This window comes from Osmerus mordax, chromosome 13 (assembly GCF_038355195.1).
Source record: "Osmerus mordax isolate fOsmMor3 chromosome 13, fOsmMor3.pri, whole genome shotgun sequence".
Classification (NCBI taxonomy): Eukaryota; Metazoa; Chordata; class Actinopteri; order Osmeriformes; family Osmeridae; genus Osmerus; species Osmerus mordax.
The window spans coordinates 15,376,871-15,402,937 of record NC_090062.1 but is presented as its reverse complement, the minus strand read 5'-3'; the positions used below and the strand labels follow the sequence as shown (position 1 = coordinate 15,402,937).

The 26,067-nt window shown below is 46.3% G+C and overlaps 3 protein-coding genes and 1 long non-coding RNA gene across 4 annotated transcripts; 2 read left to right on the top strand and 2 right to left on the bottom strand.

The window, feature by feature from the left end:
- Positions 1-149: 149 nt before the first annotated feature.
- LOC136955031 (long-chain fatty acid transport protein 2-like) lies at positions 150-4,100 on the top strand. Its single transcript, XM_067248609.1, has 10 exons — positions 150-624; positions 794-1,003; positions 1,188-1,346; positions 1,521-1,645; positions 1,842-2,036; positions 2,145-2,235; positions 2,464-2,662; positions 2,946-3,043; positions 3,272-3,402; positions 3,566-4,100. Exons 1-10 carry the CDS (start codon positions 150-152, stop codon positions 3,737-3,739), a joined length of 1,857 nt encoding a protein of 618 aa, XP_067104710.1. The 3' UTR covers positions 3,740-4,100.
- A 781-nt stretch (positions 4,101-4,881) lies between these two features.
- Positions 4,882-9,572, bottom strand: hdc (histidine decarboxylase). Its single transcript, XM_067249132.1, has 13 exons — positions 9,545-9,572; positions 9,279-9,451; positions 9,025-9,138; positions 8,787-8,909; positions 8,084-8,224; positions 7,736-7,879; positions 7,575-7,641; positions 7,117-7,279; positions 6,866-6,956; positions 6,667-6,765; positions 6,278-6,379; positions 5,451-5,798; positions 4,882-5,390 (listed from the first exon to the last, which is right to left on the bottom strand). Exons 1-13 carry the CDS (start codon positions 9,570-9,572, stop codon positions 4,887-4,889), a joined length of 2,097 nt encoding a protein of 698 aa, XP_067105233.1. The 3' UTR covers positions 4,882-4,886.
- A 4,542-nt stretch (positions 9,573-14,114) lies between these two features.
- On the bottom strand, positions 14,115-15,512 carry LOC136955477 (uncharacterized). Its single transcript, XR_010878159.1, has 3 exons — positions 15,320-15,512; positions 14,873-14,963; positions 14,115-14,440 (listed from the first exon to the last, which is right to left on the bottom strand). It is a non-coding gene; the product is annotated as an uncharacterized lncRNA (long non-coding RNA).
- Positions 15,513-15,614: 102 nt separating this feature from the next.
- usp8 (ubiquitin specific peptidase 8) lies at positions 15,615-25,537 on the top strand. The gene is made up of 18 exons (XM_067249189.1): positions 15,615-15,773; positions 15,936-16,080; positions 16,307-16,392; positions 16,487-16,619; positions 16,851-16,893; positions 17,000-17,171; positions 17,290-17,452; positions 17,544-17,685; positions 18,016-18,323; positions 18,471-18,896; positions 20,002-20,076; positions 20,168-20,457; positions 20,566-20,784; positions 20,899-21,109; positions 22,639-22,875; positions 22,999-23,141; positions 23,615-23,747; positions 24,064-25,537. The coding sequence occupies exons 1-18, from the start codon at positions 15,670-15,672 to the stop codon at positions 24,220-24,222; spliced, it is 3,189 nt and encodes a 1,062-aa protein (XP_067105290.1). The 5' UTR covers positions 15,615-15,669; the 3' UTR covers positions 24,223-25,537.
- Positions 25,538-26,067: the final 530 nt, after the last annotated feature.

Below are 26,067 nucleotides of genomic sequence, written 5' to 3'. Positions count from 1 at the left end.
GGAAAACAAAGTTTCCCAAGGGAACAGATTGGCTTGACAACACCCACTGCGTACAAAGGTCGTTGTAGAAATCTCTCTCCAACCTCTGCCTCTACAAAAAAGCCAACAGAGAAGCATTTATTTTACGACAACTTGCGTTCGAATGCAAAATGTACATACTGTATTCTATACTTGCAGGACTGGCAGTTGTGCCATTATTACTTTACATTAGCAATCCTTACTTTCTGCAAGATTTACGCTATTCAATCATTTGTTTACTGGTCGGAATCCGATTTGGAAAATATTCGAAGAGTAAACCGCTGTACAGCATTGTAGACAATTTCCTGGACAAAGTGAAAAAACATCCAGACAAACCGTTCATTGTATTCGAAAATACTTCGTATACGTATAGGGAAACCGACATACAGAGCAACAAAGTTGCAAGGGCATTATCGCAACATGCCGACATAAAAGCAGGGGACAGTGTCGCTCTATATCTGGGGAACGAGCCTTTGTACGTGTGGATCTGGCTGGCCCTGACTAAACTTGGATGTACCGCTGCTCTTCTGAATTGCAATATCAGGTCAAAATCCTTGCTGCATTGTTTCTCTTGCTCTGACGCCAAAGTGATAATTGTTGCATCGGGTGAGTTGAATTGTATTTACAGTAATAGTGATTGACCAAACCATAACTGTCTTTAATTATAACTCTTGCTAGAGCACCTCTCCCTTAATGTCCCCCTTCTCCCTCTCCTTCTCCCTCTCCTTCTCCCTCTCCCTTCCTCTCCTTCTCCCTCCCTCTCTCCCTCTCTCAGAGTTGCAGGGTGCTGTGGAGGAGGTTCTGCCTGTCCTGCAGGAACAGGGTGTGCGTGTGTTTATCCTCAGTGAGGCCTGTGACACTCCGGGCATGGAGAGTCTGTTAGGCAGGATCCGTGAGGCCTCTGACCAGCCTCTGTCACCTCAGTTGAGGGCAAACATAACCATCAAGAGCCCTGCAGTGTACATCTACACCTCAGGAACCACAGGTCAGACACATTCCTGTATCTGCTAGGTTGTTACTGTTACTTACTACAAGGCTCTGCTCTGTTACAAGGCTCTGCTCTGTTCCAAGGCTCTGGCCTGCTACAAGGCTCTGGTCCTGTTAACCTCTGACCCATCCTTTACTGAGCCTGTTTCTTCAAGTTCTTATTGATGACCTTAACACTGCAGGTCTGCCCAAGGCTGCTTTGATAAACCATGAGAGGGTGTGGATGGCCTCGTTCATGCAGAACCTCTCAGGCGTGCGCTCTGATGACGTCCTTTACCTCTACCTGCCCCTCTATCACAGCTCCGGCTTCCTCATGGGGTTGACTGCAGCAATAGAGAGAGGTAGGCTACTGCATTCATCGAGATGGAGGCGAGATCTAGCAGCTCTGATTTTCCTGTGTTTGTGTTTGAAATCAGTCCTGTGATTCCAAACTGTCAATCATTGATTTGGAGTATCCCATATGTAGGAAATAAAATGACTGAACGGAAAATCGCGTTCATTTGTTTTGTTTCTAGGCATAACAGTTGTTTTGAGGCGTAAATTCTCTGCTTCCCAGTTCTGGGATGACTGTAGGAAGTACAATGTGACTGTCATACAGTACATTGGTGAAATCATGCGCTACCTGTGCAACACACCAAAGGTAAACAGATCACATTCATCACACAAATCCCATCATGTTCTCTGACATAAAACCCTAACAATAGAAGAACTGCACTGCTTTTCCAACATGTATACCCATAAACACAACCGTAAATGCTTGTATACCTATTGTTGTCTATTTCAAACTTTTTGTTGTTATACTCACCTTTCTCCCTGTCAATCTCCTCTCTCGCCAGAGAGACAACGACAGGAAGCACAGAGTCAGGCTGGCGATAGGAAACGGCATCCGAGCTGACACTTGGACAGATTTTCTTGAGCGGTTTGGAGACATTCGTGTTATCGAGTGCTACGGGGCCACAGAGGGAAACGTGGGATTCATCAACTACATTGGGAAAGTTGGCGCATTGGGCAAAGAGAATTTCCTTCACAAAGTAAGAGTTTGATGAATGTGTTAAGCTTTCACAGAGCAGCCTACAAATGTGGCTCAAATCAGTGTAATCAATATTTTGTGTATGTTATACTTCTGAATTGTTTTGCAGGCTGCCTGCAAATATGCTCTTATCAAGTACGACACAGAGAGAGAGGAGCCAGTCAGAGATTCCAGCGGATTCTGTGTGAGAGTTCCAAAAGGTAAATCATCAATCAAACAACACCAGAAAAGCATGTCTGGACCAGCACACACACCAGTCCAGCCCTGACACACAGCCTAGTCCTGTACAAACCAACACAGTCGAGTCCTATATATATATATTTCTTTAACCTTTATTTACCCAGGCAAGATCATTAAGAACACATTTTTATTTACAGTGATGGCCTGACACTAGTCCTGCACATTTGTTTGTTGTTCTGGACCCACAGGAGAAACGGGTCTGTTGTTGGGAAAGATCGGAAAGCGCGCTCCATTTAGCGGCTATGCTAAGAACACCCAGCAGACTGAGAAGAAGAAACTAAAGGACGTGTTTGTGAAAGGAGACTTGTACTTCAACAGTGGAGACCTCCTGAAGATAGACCACGAGGGCTTTGTCTTCTTCCAAGACCGCATCGGAGACACATTCAGGTCAGTGGGGCAGCTGGAACGAGCAAGCATTTCCCTGTGTCATTTTCTAGTTCTGTAAAAGTTACCACGGTAACACTTTAGATCCACCTGATAAGCGTTAGCTAATAGGTAATAAGGTCTTAGTAAGTTAGTGATCGTTGTGAACCCATATTAATGTTAATAAGCTTATAAGGGCCTTATTGCCTATTAACAAACGCTTCTCTTGTGTTACGATGACCCTAACTCTCATTACCAGCATCTGTATCTAAAATGTTACTGTTATTTGGTGACTGTTTGTGTTCAGGTGGAAGGGAGAGAATGTGGCCACCACTGAGGTGGCTGATCATCTGCTTATGGTGGACTGTATTGAGGAGGCCAACGTCTATGGTGTCAAGGTGCCAGGTACTTATCTCCCCTTGGGGATCCAAATACACAATCCCTTTCTTTAGTCACTGTTGAAATAATAATTCAAGAGACATATACAAATAGACATAACAATATTTTTATATTTTGTTATCAAAGACATATCTACAAACACTGTGGTTTATTTGAGCTTTATTTACATGAAAATGCATGTGAGCTGAGTGTGAGGTGAACGTGAATGTCTTCCTCTGGTCACTCTACGATCAGGACACGAAGGAAGGATTGGAATGGCAGCGTTGAAACTGAAAGAGGACATGGAGTTTGACAGCGGAGCCACGTACAAGCATGTGAAAGCCTACCTCCCTAGTTACGCAAGGCCGCGTTTTATCCGTTTACAGGTAACCCTTTATTTTGGGTTGAAATAATATTTGTGTGTAGTGCTGTTCACCCTCGTGTCTGTAGCACGTCTTTGACATTTAAACATTGAAAAACGATGACAATGTACTGTGTTCAATGTAAATAAGGGTTCCCTGCATATTTTCAAACCTCTTTCAAACCCAGAACGCTTTTGAAGTGACCGGGACATTCAAGCAGATGAAGGTGAGGTTAGCAGAGGAGGGCTTCAACCCAGACTCTACCCAGGACCGTCTGTTCTACCTGGAGGAGAGCCAGGGATATGTCCCCATGACCCTGGACATCTACAGGTCCATCACCGATGGAAAAATACGCTTGTAAAACTCAGTGACATATTTTCACACCTCTAGGATAATATTTTTAACAGTTTGACAATGAAATCTTTTGATATGAATAATTTTATGATGATGTGTAATGATCAAAACGCATCAGTGGTGCTGTGTGCTTGTGAATGATGTCCTCCTCCATGCCTTTCAACTGGACTGGTTGTTTGATCTTATTGATCATTTAATATACATTTAACCAAATATCTCTTGACTAATATTTTATGCCAATGTAAGTACTCTTACTGAGCAGTGTTCTGTGTAAATTTAAAATAAACATATTGTAACATTGATTAAAAACATTTGTTTACACAAAACATTACTTTACACATGTGTTAATTATACTGTAATTTCATTAACATGTGGTATAGATTTGGATCTGTGGTAGCAATGTTGGAGGAAAGATTGGTAATTACATGGTATTGGGTTACAGCAGAATAGGTGTAGAGTTTTAGGGGCTCTCCAAGAGGGAGTATTCTGACTAGAGAGGATCTGGGGAGAGCAGGAGGAGGAGCCTGACTAGAGAGGATCTGGGGAGAGCAGGAGGAGGAGGAGGCCTGACTAGAGAGGATCTGGGGAGAGCAGGAGGAGGAGGCCTGACTAGAGAGGATCTGGGGAGAGCAGGAGGAGGAGGCCTGACTAGAGAGGATCTGGGGAGAGCAGGAGGAGGAGCCTGACTACAGAGGATCTGGGGAGAGGAGGAGGAGGAGGCCTGACTAGAGAGGATCTGGGGAGAGCAGGAGGAGGAGGCCTGACGAGAGGATCTGGGGAGAGCAGGAGGAGGAGCCTGACTAGAGAGGATCTAGGGAGAGCAGGAGAAGGGGGAGGAGGCCTGACGAGAGGATCTGGGGAGAGCAGGAGGAGGAGGCCTGACTAGAGAGGATCTGGGGAGAGCAGGAGGAGGATCCTGACTACAGAGGATCTGGGGAGAGGAGGAGGCCTGACTAGAGAGGATCTAGGGAGAGCAGGAAGAGGGGGAGGAGGCCTGACGAGAGGATCTGGGGAGAGCAGGAGGAGGAGGCCTGACTAGAGAGGATCTGGGGAGAGCAGGAGGAGGGGGAGGAGGCCTGACGAGAGGATCTGGGGAGAGCAGGAGGGGGAGCGTGACTAGAGAGGATCTGGGGAGAGCAGGAGGGCGAGCCTGACTAGAGAGGATCTGGGGAGAGGCCAGCTGAGCAGCTGAGGCCTTGGCAGGAAGAGGACCAGCACTCCAGCCCGGTCTGTGGACCTTTCAGAGGGCAACACAGCTGGTACCTGCCACAGTGCACCCACAGCTGGTAGAAACTAGGAATGCTGTAGAACTTGGTGAGCTTCGGCAGGGCTTGCTTACTTAGCATGCCCGGGGGTTTCTCCGGGATCTTATACAGGTGGGCCCCTCCTGGGCTGGAAGACGGGGGCTTCGGTTTGGGCTCTTTCAGAGAGAGCGAGGCTGGCTCCCGGGTGCTGCTGTATCCAGAGAGGGGCCCGATGATGGTGCAGGACAGAGGCTCACTGCTGCAGCTGAGGGACCGAGCCGTCCTTCTGGGCACGGTCACGGCATGGTCTTTGTCTATCCACAGCTCCACATGGACCTTCCTGTTCCTGGATCCGGACGGCCTGGACTCCCCAGGGCCTGTCTCTGGGCCAACTTGACCCTGGCTAACCCCTGGCTCTGGCCCAACGTGACCCTGGCTAACCCCTGGCTCTGGCCCAACGTGACCCTGGTTAACCCCTGGCTCTGGCCCAGGATCGACTCCTCCATTATCGATGGCACAGAGTCTCTCTGACTCCTCCCCTGTCGCCCTATCCAAAGACTTCTCTGTCTCCCTGGTTGGTGGGTCTTCTGTCTGATTAGTCGTTAGCTCCTCACTCAGCCTGACAGGCTGGTCTTTGGCCAGGAGGATGGCAGCCATTTTGGAGATGATGCCCCAGTCCCTGAGAATGTCTTCTTTTGTGGTGTGCTGTGATGTCACAGTGAAGCGGATGATTCGTTTGGTGTGGAGGTCTGCTGGAATGAGATACATGGTCCCAGACCGTATCAGGCCCCTGAGCAGCTCCTGGGTCACAGAGTTTCCACCCTGGAGAGAGGGAGAAGAGAGGAGAGAAATGCATGAGAGAAAGAGAGAGAGAGAGAGAGAGAGAGAGGGAGGGAGAGAGAGAGAGAGAAGAGAGGAGAGAAATGCATGAGAGAGAAAGAGAGAGAGAAAGAGAGAGAGAGAGAGAGAGAGAGAGAGAGAAAGAGAGAGAGAGGGATAATCTGAGTTAAAAAGTGCTAGATGTTTTATCTAATGATCCTTTTTAGTGTGATGTCCTTTGTCGTAGTGTGATAACGTACGTATCAGAAAATCACCTTTGGACGATGCGGCAGAAGTAACGTAGGTGAACCACTTGACTAGAAAATTATTTACCAATTATAGTACTTTGCCTTATCATGTAACTAGTTACTAGTGCAATACATTAATGTGAAGAAACACCTGTTAACAGGTAAAGGAACTGACTTCTTCCTGTTTTACCATTGTTTTAATGTGTGCTCAGAATGCCAGAGATGTTTTCTAACCTTCAGACAGAAGACCACCAGGCCAAGGTGCCGTTCAGCAGGAACTTCAAAATTAGGGTCACTTCTCACCAAAGATTCAAGAAGTTTTGCCATATCGATCCCCTGAAGTCACAAGAACATACATTTACATGTAGTCATTTAGCAGACGCTCTTATCCAGAGCGACTTACAGTAAGTACAGGGACATTCTCCCCGAGGCAAGTAGGGTGAAGTGCCTTGCCCAAGGACACAACGTCATTTGGCACGGCCTGGAATTGAGCCAGCAACCTTCTGATTAATAGCCTGACTCCCTAACCGCTCAGCCATCTTACCCCCCCAACATACTGAGTTGCATCCTACAGCACGTTATGACCTTTTAACCTGTCACAAACAGAAGAGGCTGTTTCTTACGTGTCTGATGTGAGCCTGTAGGTTTTTCAGTCCAAAAGAGCGCATCACAAACCATAGCTTAAGGGAACGGAAGCGTCTGCTTAAGGGAATCTGCCAGTGCTAAAAAACAAAACACGAAATAAGTGAATCGTATGGATGGAACAACGAACAAACAGAAGTATAGAAGTATGGATAGATTGCTTAAGGCATCTGGACGTACCATAAAGTCAGTGGCATCCTTTGAGTTCTCATGTCTGAGGTAGACAGGGTCGACAGCAAAGGTCTGCTGCAGCTTGTATTTGTCTTTCACCCTGTGGCACAGCAAAATGAGGATTTTCACATGTGCATTACATTGACATATTGTATTGCTCCCACTATATAATAAATGGACCTAACCACCACAGTCATGGATAGAGCACAATATCAACCCAGTGTCAGTCTATGTGATACTGCCAGAGGTTCGGCTCTCACCAGAAGGCAGTGCAGTCAAAGTGCACCATCATCCATTTGGAAGGGTTGAAGACGAAGGAATGGGCGTACTCGATTCCTTCTAGAGACCAGCGCAGCTCTGGACAGAAGTAGGCGGAGCCAGCGTACGCAGCATCTACATGCAGCCACAGCCCCTCCTCTGCACCTAGGGACAGAGCACACAGAAGCTAGTACGCAGCATAGAGGAGCTAGTATACAGCACACAGACCCTAGTATACGGCACACAGAAGCTAGTATACGACACACAGAATCTCACAGAAGCACACAGAAGTACACAGCACTCAGGGGCGAGTACACAGCACTCAGGAGCTAGTAAAGAGCACTCAGGAGCTGGTAAAGAGCACACAGAAGCTAGTATACGGCATAACAGAAGCTAGCCTATAGCACTCAGCCAGACTAGAAAGTGTTGATGGATTACTCAATGCAGGGAGATGACCTACACACTGGTCCTAGCTCTGACAGGTTGTCAAAGGCACACACCCCTGTGGTTCCCAACGTGGCACACAGCTGGGAGAAGAAAGAGATGAATCAAACCAAGGAACCTTGACATGACTCTCTAGATTTGCCACACTCAGTCTGTTACTGGACACGGACCACCTACCATAACAGGGACCAGACCTCTCTCCCTGTCTTCCTGGATGGCCTGTCTCAGAGTGGCTCCTCTCAGGGAGAAGTGCTCGTCTGTGGGCAGGAACCGCATCTTTACCAACGTGATCAGTCCTGCCTTCTCTACCGACGAGTGGGCCTGAGGGGAGATTTAATATTGTGCGTACGTGGGTGCTTTGTTTTGATACCTGTGATTGAAATCTTCATCCCTTTGTCGTAAGAACCCTGCAATTCTACATGAAATTGATTGTACGCCAATTCAGGCAAGTTCAGGCAAGTCAGAGAAGATAATATGATGGAATAGCCATGCCTCTGAATTGCTGTGTGTGTGTGTGTGTCTAACCTGATCTGATGCATAGGCAACCAGTCTGGAGTTGAGCACTGAGTCATCCAGCTCCTTGCCCTCAGCTGTATTTTTCAGCTGAAGGATGCGGTCCTTCCTGGCAGCGAGTAGAGCCACCAGGGTGCTCTCACTCACTGTGCTCTGAGAGAGAGAGAGGGAGAGAGAGTGTGAGAGAGAGAGGGAGAGAGAGTGTGAGAGAGAGAGGGAGAGAGTGCGAGAGTGAGAGAGAGAGTGTGAGAGAGTGTGAGAGAGAGAGGGAGAGAGAGGGAGAGAGAGTGTGTGAGAGAGAGAGACAGAGAGAGAGAGAGAGAGAGAGAGAGAGAGGGAGGGAGAGAGAGGGAGAGAGAGAGAGTGTGTGAGAGAGAGGGAGAGAGTGCGAGAGTGAGAGAGAGAGTGTGAGAGAGTGTGAGAGAGAGAGGGAGAGAGAGGGAGAGAGAGTGTGTGAGAGAGAGAGACAGAGAGAGAGAGAGAGAGAGAGGGAGGGAGAGAGAGGGAGAGAGAGAGAGTGTGTGAGAGAGAGAGAGAGAGAGAGAGAGAGAGAGAGAGAGGGGGGGGGGGGGGGCGGGGAAGGAGAGAGAGTGTGAGAGAGAGAGACAGAAAGGGCGTGTTAGAGACACAGAGAGAGGGATTAAATCCTGTCATCTAAAAATATTGACAGCGTTACATTTGTATGCAACCCGCCAGGTGACACAGCCTTCTGTACCTGCAGGATCCCTCCGCCAGTGCTCTGAGGGCTGTGGTGCAGGAAGAAGGAAGGAAGTCCGAGGCCTTTACACAACCAGTCCATCACATGCATCTCCAGCTCTGTGCAAGCTGGGCTGGAAGCCTGTCAGCCAAACAGACATTACAACATGAAGCCCTCGGTAAAATGACAGATATCTTTAGTATTTGAGTTAAAGTAAGGATTACGATAAAAGTTTGAGTCACAATCTGATCGTTACCCAGGTGAATCCAATACAGTTGATGGCGTCTGCCAGCATGTCTCCCAGCATGGACGGCCAGGATGTCAGGCTGGGATAGTAGGCATGCATGTGAGGGCTCTGCCAGTGAACCACCTGATGTAAAAACGACCCATTATCGTCTTAGCACATACTGCCAACCATCAAGGCAATAAATATATGAAATACTCAGCAATACTGTTACTCTGTCTATTTTTCTGTTTTTTTTGCTGGTTGATCAAGAAGGCGACACTCACCCCAGGCATGATCACTCTCTCTATGTCGTGGAAGATGCTGTCCCAGTCTTCTGGTTCTGAGGGAGGGCTCTCTGGGACCAGCTCTCTCATGTATCCAGGACGGACATCTGGAGTCACCCTTCTCTCTCTGATGGAGCTGAGGTACTCTGTGATGTAGTCTACCAGCTCCTTAGCTGTGGACCAACGGAACAAAAAAAACATGCCAAACCTTCAGTACAAGAAACAAGGAGAAAATGAAAAGAAACTTCACCTCATACGCGTATTACCTCTGCGATTGTAGTCTTCAGCTTGCATCCTTAAAATTCGAAGGTTCTGAGCTCTGAAGTACACTGAGCTTGTACCGAGTAACTGTTGGGCAGCTGTGTTGTCTCTGAGGAGATCCCAATGCTATATAAGTGCAGTGATGGAGATCACGCCCTCACAGTGAATGACGTTCTATCAATGGAACAGAGCTATGTATTTATTCCAATACAAAGCAAATAATCTCAGGCTGAACCCTCGAAGTACGTCCCTGAGAATATTTGCACCTGCCAGGGGGGTACTATTGTCATAAGAACAGAAACTCAGCCATATATTGTGGCACTAATACGACTAAAATATTGTGTGACATGAAACATGAAACCCCTGTATGGAACACCTGACAATGACAGCACTGTTCCGTATCCAAGTGATGACTAATATTTTGAACTTTGACATTAATCACGAAACTGCAACAGCGAGCATTTAGATGTGTACTGAAAAAAACTGTCTTCAATTCATTTAAATGTATAGTTTATTACTGACTAAGGGTCCAGACAAAAACAGCACACAGAATAAATTACAAACACAATAAAGGATCACGGTTTCAAAAAGGAGAACTGTCCATCAAAGTCTTACAAGGAGACCACAGAACCACAGTGTCCACACAGCTGAGATTGGTAGCAATACTAATAATAAGACTTTATTTATATAGCACATTTCATACAAGAATTGGAGTTCAAGGTGCTTTACATAAAATCAATAAAAACAAGAAGCAAGAGCAATGCATGGAGAATAGTGCAGACAAAAACATGATAAAATTAATACATGTAATAAAAGTAATAAAACCCTTCTGAGATCAAATTAGTCAAATGCTTTAGTAAAAAGATGAAGTTTTAAGCTGTCTTTTTCAATGCTGAACCTTATGTTTGTGAAAGCCAAGATTATTCATTTTCTGTGTCATTAAGCCAGCAAATAAATGTATACATCAACTTTCTTAAAACAGCTTGGAAGGGTTGACTCCTGCTTTAGCAAACATTTCACTTGCCCTGACACCATCTAGATCTTTTGAGTCATGTTCTCGCAACATCGATATAAGCTACTTGATGTTAGACAAGGCTTTTTTGTAATGCGACTATGAAGTGCTGTACAATATTGTGCAGTAGAGTGTGTTCAAGTGATGGTAATTTGATAATATACTCAAAATAAATGGCAAGGAAACGTACAGATATTGAGGAGGAAACCAGATACAGCGCCAAAAAGCAGATATAAAGCAGGAAAGCAGATAATTAACAAGTATCTCAGTTGTCAACTCTTGTGATTACGAGCAGCCACTCATCTGATACGTTTTGTACTTCAATATAGTTTGATGCAACGATGTATGTAACCAATGACTGTAAAAAGTAGTATGTAGCCTAACTAAAATAACAGACACGCCAGGCTATTATCAATAGAAAAAATACCAGTCTGACTGGAAGGATTTGTCAGGTTTAAACCGCCTGTAGTCCCCTTCTCACTAATAAACCACTGTTTGGACAACACATAGAGGAAAACGTTCACAGTTTGTCACATCACACTAAAATTACCCAGGGGAATATTCTGGCTCATGGGTTGGCAGAAGTTTTACTAGATAAAAAAAGTGTGACATTTTTATTTTGGGTCAAGATGTAAAAAATGACATATAATGGAAATTTTCTTTGAAAACCCAACCTAAACATCCTGAAGAACGGATGCGTACCGTAAGTGACATCATGCTTTGATGATTCAGAAAGCCCTTAAGGGAGTGGATGCAGACTACAGCTTTCATCTGGAGCCTGTTCAGTGCGTCCCTTTTGATTCGACCAATACAGAATATACTGTTACTCCTCCAGCCAGACTGGACCATAATTCCGCTTTCACAGGAATAATAACTGCAATCAAGGGATTTTCCTCCTGCCATCTGTAACGGAAATTGTTATATTAATCAAACCAATCCTACCAATTTATATTGTTACGGTTAGTTTTCTGAGACAGCTGGAACCTTTTGTACTATGAGTGTCTTGTTAGCTGCTGACTATGCTGTAACTTTGTGTGCGTATAATAATAAATTAACAAAGGCCTGTTGTGTGAACGTTATGGAAGAACTCACTATCTATTAATTGTCCATGGTCTTTGCACCAACATTGTATTCCCCCCCGCTCCTGCCACCTCCACCATGGGTAAGGTGAAAGCGTGAGTGACGGTTGCAGTTGACCTGTCTGTGTCATCCTCGAGCAACATTGGGAGACATTGGATACACTGTATCTCAGTCCCGATCTGGTGGTGTGTGGCGGGGAGAGGTGATGAACAGGTTGGTGTGGCTGCCGCTGCCGTTTGTCTGTCAGCAGGCTGTGCAGGTGCTTGGGCCTGGGCTTGGGCCTAGGTCTGGGCCTGGGTCTGGGCTTGGGCCTGAGCTTGGGTCTGGGCCTGGGCCTGAGCTTGGGTCTGGGCCTGGGTCTGAGCCTGAGCTTGGGCCTGGGTCTGGGCCTGTTCATCCTCTTCATCCACTACCTCTCTCCGTTGCTCGAGTGGTGGCGTCTTCTTGGCGGGGCACGGTTGTTGAGGATTGGGTCCAGCACCTTTTTGTGAGACACTCAAACAGGGGTGAAGGTTTATCTGTCCCTGCTCGAGTCTTTCTGTCCCTTTTCACAGCCTCTTGCATCCAATCACCATACGCTCTCCAATCTGCTGACTAGGCTGTAACTTGTCATGCTGTAACTTTGTGTGGAGATAATATTAACAACGGCCTGTTGTGTGCACGTTGTTGCAGAACTCACTATTTTAGTATAAAGGGCCTAGAGTGAGTTCTTCATTCTGAGCTTCACAGACTACTAGTAAGGTGCTCTGTGTCCTTCTGAATCTCTTTCTGCAGAAAGATTCATTTAATAATACATCTACAATACTTATACAAAGACATTTACAGACTTTGTTTGGTTGATTCTCAGATTTCCACCACAAATCCCTTATAGTCCTAGCCCAGCTTGCGGTGTGCGTCATCATAACCTCTTGCATCAACAATGTGCTCTCTCCTAAGAGTGTATTTTAGGCACAAAGCAGTGACGTGGAAGTGGCTGACCGCTCAGTCCTATCACCTTCCAGCCTCAGTGACAGTGTTGACTCTCAGATCTGTGATGTTTGAGTTGTATGATTGTTATAATACAAACAGCATCGAGAGGCGATACATTAGAGAAGGATGACCAAACACAGCATCAAAAGTATCTGTGTGGGTGGAGTTGACGAGTGATAGCCAGTCTGGCTGCCGTTTGAAGCTGTAATATCAGGGCGCCACCTGCACACTTCCCACTCTGATCGACGTCTGTCTAGCTGCTGGTATACACCGATGACAAGTGGAAACCTAGCTATGATATAAAGATCCTCAGCAAACTGAAACCACATTGTACCATTGCACTTAGGAGAAGCATATATGTACCTTATGATCATATCAGCATCAGCAGTTGAGTTGCGTCATTACTGTTCACTTGGTAGTGTTGACCGATGACATGCGTGCTGTGTGACAGGCCCACTAAGCGTCCAGCCCCACTGATAAACTAGGGTGAAGCGGATTGGATTTGTTTGGTAGTGGATTGTCACTGTGTCTGTGCTCTTGGTTGGTGTTAATCTGGTTCTGAGAGTAAACAAATGGAGGAGCTGTCAGTCTCTTCTTGCTTGTACCCAAGGAAATGTCCAGTGTGTTCTTGCAGAAGGAACGTTAGCTGCAGTTTTGATAAGCATGTCCTTATCATTGACATTTGCCCCATGCCCCCACAACCGAACACAAGAGAGACTGTGGATGCCTAACATAAACAATAGGATAAGCAGGTGCCACAAGGGAAAGTCAATGTTAAAATATAACAAGGTGTATGAGTCGAAAATATTGTTTAATAAAATCAATGTCAGAATAGCGTTGTTCTTGTGGTTGATGACGGGGCTTGTAGATTACACTATATCAATGTAACCATTGTGCTCATAGAAAGAGTGTGTGGATGATGAAAGCAGAACCAGGCTTAGTGGATAGGAGTGAGGGAGGGAGCCTCAGAGAGAAGTAATGATGGAATGATTGATTACTAATGGAGGGCTGAGTGATGGGGGGATGAGGACATCAAAGTCCAAGTCATTCATTTTGTCTCCCAGTGCCGCCATTCATGAATACTCACTTTAAATGTCTCAGCACTAACTGACAGGCTGTAGCCAGGCCTGGACTGGTCATCTGGCATAGGGCCAACGCACTTGGGGCCAATATGATATGATTTTTAATATATATATACGTCTTTATATAATTAACTTTTTTTTTAAATAAACTTTAAATTGGCCAACGACTCGCCCATAAAGCAGGGACAGCTGCTGGTTCATTTTTCCTACTGACACTGGGCTGGCCCAATCACATCTCTTAACAGGCTCCAGTGGTGTCCGACCGATTGTGGTGGGCCGGTCTAAGCAAAAAATGGGAGTCAGGTGGCTGAGTGGTGAGGAAATCGGGCTAGTAATCCGAAGGTTGCCAGTTCGATTCCCGGTCATGCCAACTGACGTTGTGTCCTTGGGCAAGGCACTTCACCCTACTTGCCTCAGGGGAATGTCCCTGTACTTACTGTAGGTCGCTCTGGATAAGAGCGTCTGCTAAATGCCATCCATCCATCCATCATCTTCCGCTTGTCCGGGGGTCGGGTCGCGGGGGCAGCAACCTAAGCAGGGTTTAGCGTCTGCTAAATGACTAAATGTAAATGTAAAAAATGCCAGGGCCATTTTTTTGTCCCAGTCCAGCCCTGGCTGTAGCTATGACAGGCCTGGACCTCTTCATTGTCGCCCTCCCAGGGAGCCGTGTATACACACGTACACCGTATCATTGTCCTGGTGGTCAAAACATGCGGCCAGCCTCTTCCCCACTTCAGTAGAGACCTGGGTTTCACACCCTAAACAAAATGACAACAGAACATTTGGCTGAACTCATAGTCACTGAGGAACGGAGCCAGAAGAATCTCCTGGTTAATATCAAAACCACAGCACATTGTCACAACATTTTAAACAGCCGTCTAGATAATGTTTACCATGAGGACGCTGACACTTTCCGTACTCTTACCCTCTCACGGTCACAGCATATTGAGGGTGAAAGAATCATCTACTTTGTAGGCTATTAAGCATACAGTCTATAGTATTAACTAAATAGTGTAACACATTAAAATAGGCCATCATTATAAAGCCGTTGATTTTCTGGTTCAACAATCTTTTGATAACAGAAATTGTCCCGATCAGAGCCTGCTCTGGTATCTAGGGGACACATTTTCGTTATTTGACAAAACCTAATGAAATATTTCAAAATAGGACTCCCCGCCTACGCGGCGCACCTTTAGATACAAATCCATCGCACACTGTGTCTGCGTTGTAAAGCTCCGAACGAATACGCCCCCTGGACTTCTTCCGGGAATCGAGAATCAGCTGTCAAAAAAACAAAACAACTGTTTTGTGCGTGGTAGGTCTAATTTCTAACATTAAAGCAAGCACTATTGTCAATGTTTTTTGGTATATTCACAGTTCAGCACAAATTGTTATACTTTGAGTCAGCAATCTAGTTTAAGTAGTTCGTATATGATTGTTGGTGGTGGCAAACAGACCGTTGTGCTGGAGTTGTGGTCGACTATCTTACGTTACGTAGCTAGGCTACCTAGCTAGCTAGCAAGCGTTAGCATAGCTAGCAGTGCTAGTGCTAGCAAGCTAAATTGCGTTACACTAGTGGCCACCGAGTTAGCTAGATAGCTAGTGATGTGTTAATAACGCTACGGTCCTACACTTACTAGATCGCTTCTGGTGGCTGATAGATCCTGGTTGTATAACTAGTTTAGCTCCAGTTTGCTTGATGTTGGACGTGCTGCTGCTAACTAGCTAGGTTATCTGTATCGTATGCCAATCGATATCGTTAAATGATGACGTTTTAAATAGCTAACTATAATAATCTCTGGCGAGTTAACAAAAAAGATATTGGACTGTTTTTAGGTTGTTCAAGCTCCGGATGGGTTGCTGTACAGTTGCCAGCTAATGTAACTAGCAAAGTTTAAGTGAATCGTTTTGCTTTCCCAGATACCCACACGGGCATGTGTACATTACGTAGTGCTACCCGTGAGCGTTAATTTAAATACCCGACAAGATGCCTGCGGTGTCCACGGGGGTTAAGGAGTTGTACCTGTCAACATCTCTAGGAGAGCTCAACAAGAAGGCTCAACTCAAACCCGACAAATTCAGCACCAGAAGGTTTGTATTTCTTGTAAGCCATATAATTGTTTGTCATACCTGAAAGTGACCCATACAACAGCTTAACAAATACTGGCTTTATTTTAATGGAAATAGTGACAGAAATCTAGACAGTGTTGTGGATATGACAATGATATGTGTTGTGTGTTTGCTGTTCTGCAGCTATGTCCAGAGCGCTGGCAAGATCTACCAGACAGCAGAAGAGTGTCGCCTTGATGGAGATGAGGAGAAAGCATACGTGCTTTACATGAAGTATCTGACAGTTCATGATATCATCAAGAAAAGACCAGATTTCAAGCAACATCAGGTAAGACTGTTCATACAGTTGGTGAACATTATGTAATGTTAACTTCAGAAACCAAACTAAATTAAATTATCCAGTTTATTCAACCAGACTAAATACAGTTTGAATAGAAATTCAGGCCATAGTATTGTGATTAGATTAATGTAGTTGTGGAGGTTAGCGTTAAAGTAAAAAAAAAAAAGAAATCTGTTCCGTTCCTTGACTTTTCCCCCTCTCATTATGTCCACAGGAGTTTTTCCTGTCTATGCTCGGACCCACCAGCTTTAAGAAAGCCATAGAAGAAGCTGAGAAGCTGTCTGGAAGCCTTAAACTCCGGTGAGTGGCTCAAATCCAAACCATTATCCTCTGTAGAGACTTAACAATCCATTAGTGTTTATGGTCTGTCTCTTATCAATGTACCTATGAACAGGTACGAGGAAGTAGAGGTTCGCAAAAAGCTGGAGGAGGATGAAAGGCAAGAAGAAAAGAAAAGGAGAGAGGAGAGGACAAAGAAAGATGGAGGGCAGGCCTCTCCTAAAGACATGAAGAAGGACAACAAGAAGGTAGACATCAAAGATAACATTCCTATTGAACTCCCCCATTAATGTTGTTGCTGCAATTATTAATTATGTATGATGTAGATATATGAGGTCAATTCAAAATACAAACCAAGTGATGCGTTTTTCTCCTGTGGACTGTGTTAATTATTAAGACATGGGCTGACTTATTCTTTCTGGCCTGCAAGTGTTCTCAAAGTGTAGTTAAAATGATGTCTTGTGTACTTTGTATCTTAGGTGAAAGGAGAACAGAACAAGTTAAAAAATGTTCCATCAAAAGGTACGGAGAAAATTGAAACTTGATCAAATGCTTGTTAGTTCCAGTGGAGTAGTTCTCTCTCTCTCCCGTGCGAACCCTTTTGACCGTGTGTCTCCCTCTCACACAGCTGCCGTGCCTGCAGGAGGGATCACGCCTGATAAGCTGTTCCACATGATGAAGGATCAGACCATGTCTCTTATTGTCATGGACGCCCGCAGCTGCAAGGACTTTGAGGAGTCTCGCATTCAGGTCCCGACCCAGACCTGTATCAACGTGCCGGAGGAAGCCATCTGCCCAGGGTAGGGGAAGGAAGGGATGAGGAGGGATGATGTCCCACCCTTGGTACAGCTTCATGGATGGATGATCGCCTGGATTCTGCCATGTTGTAGGAAATCAACTTCTGTGTCTGTCCCCCAGAATCACTGTGAACCAGATTGAATCAAAGCTTCCAGAAGCTTCCAGAGAGCTGTGGAGACACAGAGGCTTTGTGGACTACATTGTCCTACTGGACTGGTTCAACTCTGTCAGCGATCTCAAGCTTGGCACCACACTGCAAAGCCTCAAAGATGCCCTCTACAAGGTAACGTGTGTGTGAGAAAGACTGTGGAGGGGAGATTGTCCCTAGTGTTGTGTTTTCTCTGAGGTGCAGTGTGTGTGTGTGTTCTCCACAGTGGGACAGCACCACCATTCTGCGTAGTGAGCCCATGGTACTGGAGGGAGGCTATGAGAACTGGCTGCTTTTCTACCCTATGTACACAACCAACTCCAAGGTCAAAGCCCCCAGACAAGTCACGGTCAACAACCTCCCCCAACGTGAGTTGCACCATCACAACTAAACTGCTTGATTTTCTTGGAAAGGAGAAACGATTGATGTCACTTAAGATGTAGGTGCTAGTAATGAGCGTTAGTTAATAGGTAATAATGTTAATGATATTAGTAAGGGTCAGGGTTATCGTCAGATAAGCGTTAGTTCATGGTTAATAAGGCCCTTCTAAGATGCGTAACTATACTATGATAATAAGACTTCCTAACTTTTACCTTATCTATTAACTAATTCTAATTGCAAGCACCTGGAACTAAAGTGTTACAAAACAATTGAGCAGCACTGTACATCATGTTGTATTATGTGTGTGTTGACACCAGTGAACTTCAGCTATCCATCTCTGGAAGAGCCCAAGCCTCCGACCCCCCCTCCCCCAGAGCCAGAGCCCCAGGTCCAGCCTCAGCCCCAGCCTCAGCCCCAGGTCCCCCTCCAGGTAAATGGAGCCCCTTCAGTAGAGCAGTTCCACCCTGAGCCCACATCCACGAGGACAGAGAGCCTGCCGGACACCACAGATTATCCCGTCACAGTGTCTACACACTCTGGGGTAGACCTCACCAAGAAGGGCCCAAACCAAGGGTCAGGCAGCACCGCAGGCCTGCCTGCTGCCACTGTCAAACCCATTCCACAGGTAACGCGCTCTGTTCCCCTGGCTGTCTGTTCATCCAGCTGTCACAGTTCATCTAGTTCATCCTGAGAGATGTTAGAACTAGGAACACACTTGAGAGTCCTTCAGTCGCTTTTCCCACTGATGTCCCATTGGTGTCCTTGTTCACAGATTGATCGCACTAAGAAGCCCTCCGTGCGGGTGTCTGACATCTCTAAACCCGGCCAGGACGGTCTGCCGTCTCAAAACGGCCCCTCAGTCCCTGACCGCTCGGTCAAACCACACTTCGACTCCGGCGTCGCTCCGTCCGACGACCAGGACCGCTGTCCGGAGGAGGAGAGGAGGGATGGGGATCACCAGGAGGAGGAGAAAGAAAGGCAGGAGAGAGCGGAGGGCGAGCGACAGAGACAGGAAGACGAGGAGAGAAAGTACCAGGAGAGGAAGAAACTGGAGAGGCAGAAAGCAGAGGAGGAGGAGGAGGAGTCGAAGGAGGGTAGGGACGGGGAGAAGAGAGGGAAGGAGCCGAACTCAGACACACCCACCAAGAGCGCATCTCTGGACTCGCCCGCTCGCAACCGTGTCATCACTGAGATTAAGGTCAGTGTCTGTGCTTCCGGCCTTTCAACACCACTCTCTACTCAAGTTTGACACTTGGTTCTAAACACTAGTTTATTCCTGGTGGAACTACACGGACTGGATAGGATTAGTAGAAGTTTCTAAAAATGTTGACAAAATGACATTTATTAACATCTGCTCAAACTTTCAGAAGGGGGTGAGGGATTGGTTTTAGCCATGCAGATTCTCCTCATATTATTCCTGTCATTATTACGCATGTGACTGAAACACAGAGTAATAGGTGTCTCCCAACAGCTAAACATCTACCTGTGATTGGAGGAGGTCGTCACATGACCCCTACATGGTCAGGTCCGTTCATGCCAACATGGTTGATGAGGCCTGTGAGGATAGCAGTGTACTTAATCCCAGCTCCTCAATTGACCATCTGAAATGCTGAGAATCCCATCCCATATCCAGACCATCTATTAATGCCCAGTCCATCAATTCATTTGATCTCCATTAGCAAACACTTAAAAGCCAAATGATGTCAGTTCTCTTCTGTCCTCAACCCCAGGGTCCCCAGAAGCCTAGTAGTGAACTAAAGAGCGGGACCCAAAAATCAAGGATTTTTAAAGATAGAACTGCTGATGACTATGACAAACCCAAGGTATATCAACACTCTACCAATGGTGTTGATCACGGCATGTTTTTTAAAGTGCTTCAGTCTATTTGGCAATTCCCATCTAAGCTAAGGCATATAGATTGCATGTTGAAAAATGTGTCCCACAATAGACTCTTGGGATGCTTGTCTCCCTCCCCTCTGATGACATCAATAGAGCTTAACCATACTCCGCAAGTTTCGTCCTCAAAATCTCATGAAGGAGCTGAAGACGCCTGCATTGCAATGTTATTGTTTGCCCTCCCAGCCCACGAGCAGTGTCTAGAAGTTGTGTGTATTGCTGAGGAGAAGGATGTGACCTGAAGTGTGTGTGTGTGTGTGTATTGTTTTGTGTGTGTGTATTGTTGAAGGGAAGGACATGCACTGAAGTGTGTGTGTACTGTTGGAAGAGAAGGATGGTTCCCGAAGAATGTGTGTGTGTTGTGGAATAGAAGGATGTGTGCTAAACTGTGTGTGCGTGTCCCACAGCGGGAGCCCCTGACCAGAGCCAGGAGTGAGGAGATGGGTCGGAGTGTCCCAGGCCTGCCTGACGGCTGGATGAAGGTACAGCTTCACCTCACCGTCACAGTAAAGACTCACGACTCTCTGAATCTCCCAATTCCACATCTCCTAATCCTGCTCTCCTCTCTGCCAGTTCCTGGACATCGTGACCGGTACGTACCGGTACTACCACTCTCCCACCAACAGGGTCCACCTGTACCCCCCTGAGGTGAGCGTCCCCCAGACCCCGCCCTCCACCCCGCCCATGGCCAAACAGAAGCAGGCGCACCCTGCCAAACCGGACCCCAGCCAGGAATGTGAGCGCGAGCAGTCCAAACTGAAGCGCTCCTACTCCTCCCCTGACATCAGCCAGGACCTGAGAGAGGAAATCCAGAAGAAGGCCGTCGCCACTGTAGCCACACCCGCCATCAACAGAGACACCAAGTAAGTGGTAGGATGGACGTGATGCCCGCGTCTGTAAACGGAGCGTAGATGTAGACGTGATAGAACCGCTGTCGCCTGCGTGTGACGCCCTCCGTGTGACCTTCCCAGGCCTGCCACTAACGTCTACGCCAAGGTGGAGATCACCCGGCCGTCGGCCGCCAAGATACGCAACTTGAACCCCGTGTTCGGCGGCATGGGCGCCTTGCTGACGGGCCTGCGTAACCTAGGTAACACGTGCTACATGAACTCCATCCTGCAGTGTCTGTGCAACACCCCTGCCATGGCTGAGTACTTCAACAACAACTACTACCAGCAGGACATCAACAGGTCAGGACTCCTGTTGGGACCCACTCCTTAACTAGAGTTACGCTGATAAATAGCGTTGTTATGTCGGTGGTTGTTGTTTAACCCAGTCCCCCCTGTGTGTGTGTGTGTGTGTAGGGCCAACATTCTGGGCCATAAGGGGGAGGTGGCGGAGGAGTTTGGGGTCATCATGAAGGCCCTGTGGTCAGGCCAGTACAAGTGCATCAGCCCACGGGACTTTAAGATCACCATTGGGAAGATCAACGATCAGTTCTCTGGTTACGAGCAGCAGGACTCCCAGGAGCTGCTGTTGTTTCTCATGGACGGCCTGCACGAGGACCTCAACAAGGTAGGGACGCCTTGCGGCCGCTCCAGGGGTTTGTTAACATGTTTATATCTTGTTACCTTGTGCCGCATGTACATGTACATGTATTTGTCAACGAATTTAGGATTTTATGCTGTTGTAGGACGTGCCTAAAATGAAGTCTGGAGTTGTGAATGAAAAAAGACCTTGTGGGTTGCTCATCCCAGATGTAGAGGAGCCAGACCCTACTGTAGATGGCAGACAGACCGAGCTGTAGATGGCAGACAGACCGAGCTGTAGATGGCAGACAGACCGAGCTGTAGATGGCAGACAGACCGAGCTGTAGAAGGCAGACAGACCGTACTGTAGATTGGAGCTAGACTGACACATCTTCAATATAGACTTAAACTGGAACTGATCTATGTCTGGGAAAAGCACCCCTAAGATGTACATATTTTGGCTTCAATTTACAACATTTATTTTTGATTTCTTCTTTTTTTTTATTGGGTTTCATTTTGATGGCAAAATTAGAGAGTAAGTAAATCTTTGTGCTCGTCTTCCTGAAGCACCATGTGTGATCGAGTGAGGGTGATCTCGTGAGAGCGTGTGGTGTATATGCACATGTCCACTTTGATTCTCCTGTCTGGTCCCTTTTGCATGTGGACCCAGAGCACACCTCATCGCCTGTACTGACCCGTCCTGTTCCGGCCTCATGCTCTACATGGGTTCATGTGATGGTTTAGGGACGAAAAAAGACACAATTTCAGATGTAGTTGAGTTTTTTCTGAGATGAACTTGAACATCATTATGAAGCTAGTGTTAGTTACCCTGTATCATCTCAGTCCAGGCTCCCTTCTCTATCCTCCATGAGCACCAATATGAAGAGTCTGGAGCTCACCTCTCCAACAAGGCACCTAAAATATGGAAGAGATGAGGAGAGGAACGAGGCTCATGGGTTAGAAGCGGACCTGGGTTAGAAGCCAACCTGGGTTAGAAGCCGACCTGGGTTAGAAGCAGACCTGGGTTATAAGCCGACCTGGGTTATAAGCGGACCTTTTTCTGTGTGCATTTTCCACATGTACTTTTCATCTCATAACATACTGTGTGGTCTGACTTGCCCGCTGTGTCCAGCCTTGCCTCGTCCACCCTGTCTCATGGTCAAGACTAATTAATGAGATATTAATTAGTGAAGCGCTGACACGTCACTTGACTCCACCCCTACCCCCGCCCCCACCACACACAGGCCGTTACTCTACATACACTGTAAACATGTTCTTTATTTACCCTCCCGGTAAAAGTTAAAGAAAACATTCCATACTGTACTTGGGGTGTGATGACAGATCTGTAGAAACACTCAGTGTTTTAGCATTTTACGGTGCCTTCTTACAGCTGTGGAAGCCCAACTCTGCATTTTGTGTTACTCTTGGCCATTACCTTCCTCATAAATGTTTCAAAACATCAAACTGAATCAGGAAAGCACTCAAGAGAAGCAAGTCTTGAATGCTCTAACTTAGCCACTGTAGCAACGTTAGCATGCTAAGCTAACGTCGAAATGTTCTCCTTGCGCGTGTCAGGCGGACAACCGGAAGCGGTACAAGGAGGAGGATAACGACCACCTGGATGACCAGCGCGCGGCAGACCTGGCATGGAGCAAGCACAAGCTGCTCAACGAGTCCATCATCGTGGCGCTGTTCCAGGGACAGTTCAAGTCCACCGTGCAGTGTCTCACCTGCCACCGCAAGTCACGCACCTTCGAGACCTTCATGTACCTGTCGCTGCCCCTTGCCTCCACCAACAAATGCTCCCTACAGGTGAGTCATAGGGGCATGTAAACACACACTTACACAGGCGTTGTCGTGTAATGACTGTTGACGGTTGTTTTGAACACGGAACAGTTTGTTTAGTGTGCAAGTAAGCCTTTTGTTGCGCCCCAGGACTGTCTGAAGCTGTTCTCCAAGGAGGAGAGGCTGACCGACAACAACAAGGTGTTCTGCAGACATTGCAAAGCCCACCGAGACTCTACCAAGAAGCTGGAGATCTGGAAGGTTCCTCCCATTCTGCTGGTGCACTTAAAACGGTTTGTAAACACACCCGACCAGTCCAGACCCCAATGGGGGGAAAAAACTCTGTTATCACACTGATAACGAAGTACGACAAGTGTCTTTGAGATATGATTCATACGTTACCAGAATGTACTGAGATTTGCACAACTAGGCATTAACCGTCCGGCATCTTGGTAAACATGCAGTGAAAGATGCTTAGAAAGATTGACATTTACACATTTAGTCATTTAGCAGACACTCTTATCCAGAGCGACTTACAGTAAATACAGGGACATTCCCCCCGAGGCAAGTAGGGTGAAGTGCCTTGCTCAAGGACACAACGTCATTTGGCACGGCCGGGAATCAAACTGGCAACCTTCAGATTACTAGCCCGACTCCCTCACCGCTCAGCCACCTGACTCCCAAAGATGACACGTCCCTCAATGCTTGTCGGCTCCACCTTCTGTTTTGTCACTGATGTTGACCCTGGGCTATTGTGGTATGGTAGCTTCTCCTACGAGGGACGGTGGAAACAGAAGCTGCAGACCAGCGTGGACTTCCCTCAGGAGAGTCTGGACCTGGCCCAATACGTCATTGGACCCAAGCAGAACCTCAAGAGATACAACCTGTTTGGAGTGTCTGTGAGTTCCCCTAAACCTTCTTCTTCTCTTGATTGTTGATTTACATTTAGTCATTTAGCAGACGCTCTTATCCAGAGCGACTTACAGTAAGTACAGGGACATTCCCCCGAGGCAAGTAGGGTGAAGTGCCTTGCTCAAGGACACAACGTCATTTGGCACGGCCGGGAATCAAACTGCCAACCTTCAGATTACTAGCCCGATTCCCTAACCGCTCAGCCACCTGACTCCCAGATTGAGTCCAACTGAACCTGGGACTCGCTGGAGGGGTGACCCTAGCTAAGAGAGTTAACCTGCTGTTTCCCTCTCTTGCTGACAGAACCACTATGGGGGTCTTGACGGAGGTCACTACACCGCCTACTGTAAGAACGCCCAGAAACAACGCTGGTACAAGTTTGATGACCATGAGGTATCTGACATCTCCACCTCTTCTGTGAAGTCCTCCGCTGCCTACATCTTGTTCTTCTCTACTCTGTGAAGCACCAGGGGACATGGGGACCCCAGAAGACTCGACTTACTAAGCCAGCGCTGCTCTGAGCTACAGGCTGCTTTCTGCTTACAGCTCTGACATAGGACCCGGTGAGAAGACTTGCAGAGCTGGACGAAAGTGTGTGTGTGCAAGAGTGTGTGTGCGTTGTGTTTGTGAGAGAGTGTGGTTGTGTGAGCTTGCGTGAAAAGAGTGTGTGAGAGTTAGACATGTGCTGGGGTGTGTATTCCAGCATGCCTCTAAGAGAGAGAGGGAGAGGGAGGGACGGAGAGAGGGACTGACAAACAGGCAGTTGGGGAGAGACAGAGATGTAGACACAGTCTGAAACTAGATGATTCCATAACTGTTAAAATGTGTCTATTTAAATTACTGACAGTAGAGAAAAGTACCTTTAACACACACACATACACACTGCTGCCAGACTAATACTACAGAATAGGATGCATATCAAGACTAGAACCCAAACTTCACCACCATAAAAGTTGTCGTAGAGCTGAAATCCACGTTTAAATACTGTCTCACGGTTCTGTCTCAAACTACGTCAATTTTGACGGCATCCTTGTTTAACAGACCTCGCTCTTGTGTGTGAATAGACCATATTGAATCGTTGGCAGAGATTGATGTCAGATGTACTTAGCGACTGCTGACCTTGCACATTAAACATGTACAAACCGCAGATGGGGAGGATTCCTGTTTATTTATAAAGTGACCAAATTATTTCCTTTTTTCCTTTTCTTTTTTTGGTCATGTCATGACCAAAGTTGGTTTGAGAAGTGTTATTCATAGCTAACCTTGCAAAAATGTCATCTGATAAAATAAAAGACAGACACTGACCTCTAGTGTTTGCACAGGCTACTTTATGGCATTCTGTTGATGTGATGTGGACTTACAGATGGGCTCTCCTTATTGGGCTGGTCAGATAGTTCTAACGTAACATTCTTTGGAATTCTAAGTGATGTGCTTCCTTGATATGCAACATTTTAAAGTGGTTTCTTCACTAATGTTTTATGAAGATTTCTTTGACAGCTTGATGTTGACCTTGGAACTTAACACCTACCAGACTTATACTCAGTCACTCCGATTCTGAACAGAACTATAATTGAAACTGTTCTTTGTTAACCATCTTAAACTCCAAATCTATTTGTAAGTTGCAGATGAGTTTCAGCTGTCAAACACAATACTTAATTAACACATTAATTGAGTATACACCATAAGATAAAGGTAATTTTGGCAATTCGGATACTGAGAGTCTTATACTCTGGAAATGCGGTTTTGTAACTGGGATGTGACATGGCCACATTTTTAATCTGGGGGGGGGGGGGGGGGGGGCTATTAAAGTGAATCTGTTAGGGGTACAAGGCAGTGAGCTCGTTCATTAACATGATTGTGTGCCGTTGTCATGGTTGACCTTATGAGCCAAATGGTTTAACCTTCCTTAACCGGAGGAAGCAGAAGTTATACTCATGACACTATGAGCCTCTTATGTCTCTGAATAATATTTTCTGGTCTAGCATGGCATTGGCATTTTGGCATACAGTATATACAGCGTTTATTTTCTTTTATGTTGATTAATTTCTATTTTAATGCTCTCTTTCATATATAGCACCTGTATTAACCTCAAACTCATAAACATAAATATTATGTACTATTTATTAAAAGGCTCAAAACAAAAGGATACTAGTGTTGTCATACTTTCCATACAAATAGTGTATCAATATAAGCTCCATGACATATTTGGGTAGTTATATTTTCCATTGAGATTTATTCTGAAATGACAAAACCACCAGAACACTAATTCATCACATATGGTTCTCTGACAGAAAGGTTTGACATAGA

Bases quoted from the DNA above. Each gene is read 5' to 3' on its own strand.
- LOC136955031 (XM_067248609.1), top strand. From the start codon at position 150: ATGTACATACTGTATTCTATACTTGCAGGACTGGCAGTTGTGCCATTA. The intron at 625-793 runs GTGAGTTGAATT...TCCCTCTCTCAG, and splicing joins AGTGATAATTGTTGCATCGG to AGTTGCAGGGTGCTGTGGAG. The intron at 1,646-1,841 runs GTAAACAGATCA...CTCTCTCGCCAG, and splicing joins ACCTGTGCAACACACCAAAG to AGAGACAACGACAGGAAGCA.
- hdc (XM_067249132.1), bottom strand. From the start codon at position 9,572: ATGCAAGCTGAAGACTACAATCGCAGAG. The intron at 7,642-7,735 runs GTAGGTGGTCCG...TTCTTCTCCCAG, and splicing joins GAGGTCTGGTCCCTGTTATG to CTGTGTGCCACGTTGGGAAC. The intron at 6,380-6,666 runs GTAAGAAACAGC...TTGTGACTTCAG, and splicing joins TACAGGCTCACATCAGACAC to GGGATCGATATGGCAAAACT.
- usp8 (XM_067249189.1), top strand. From the start codon at position 15,670: ATGCCTGCGGTGTCCACGGGGGTTAAGGAGTTGTACCTGTCAACATCT. The intron at 18,897-20,001 runs GTCAGTGTCTGT...CGTGTCCCACAG, and splicing joins GTGTCATCACTGAGATTAAG to CGGGAGCCCCTGACCAGAGC. The intron at 20,785-20,898 runs GTCAGGACTCCT...GTGTGTGTGTAG, and splicing joins TACCAGCAGGACATCAACAG to GGCCAACATTCTGGGCCATA.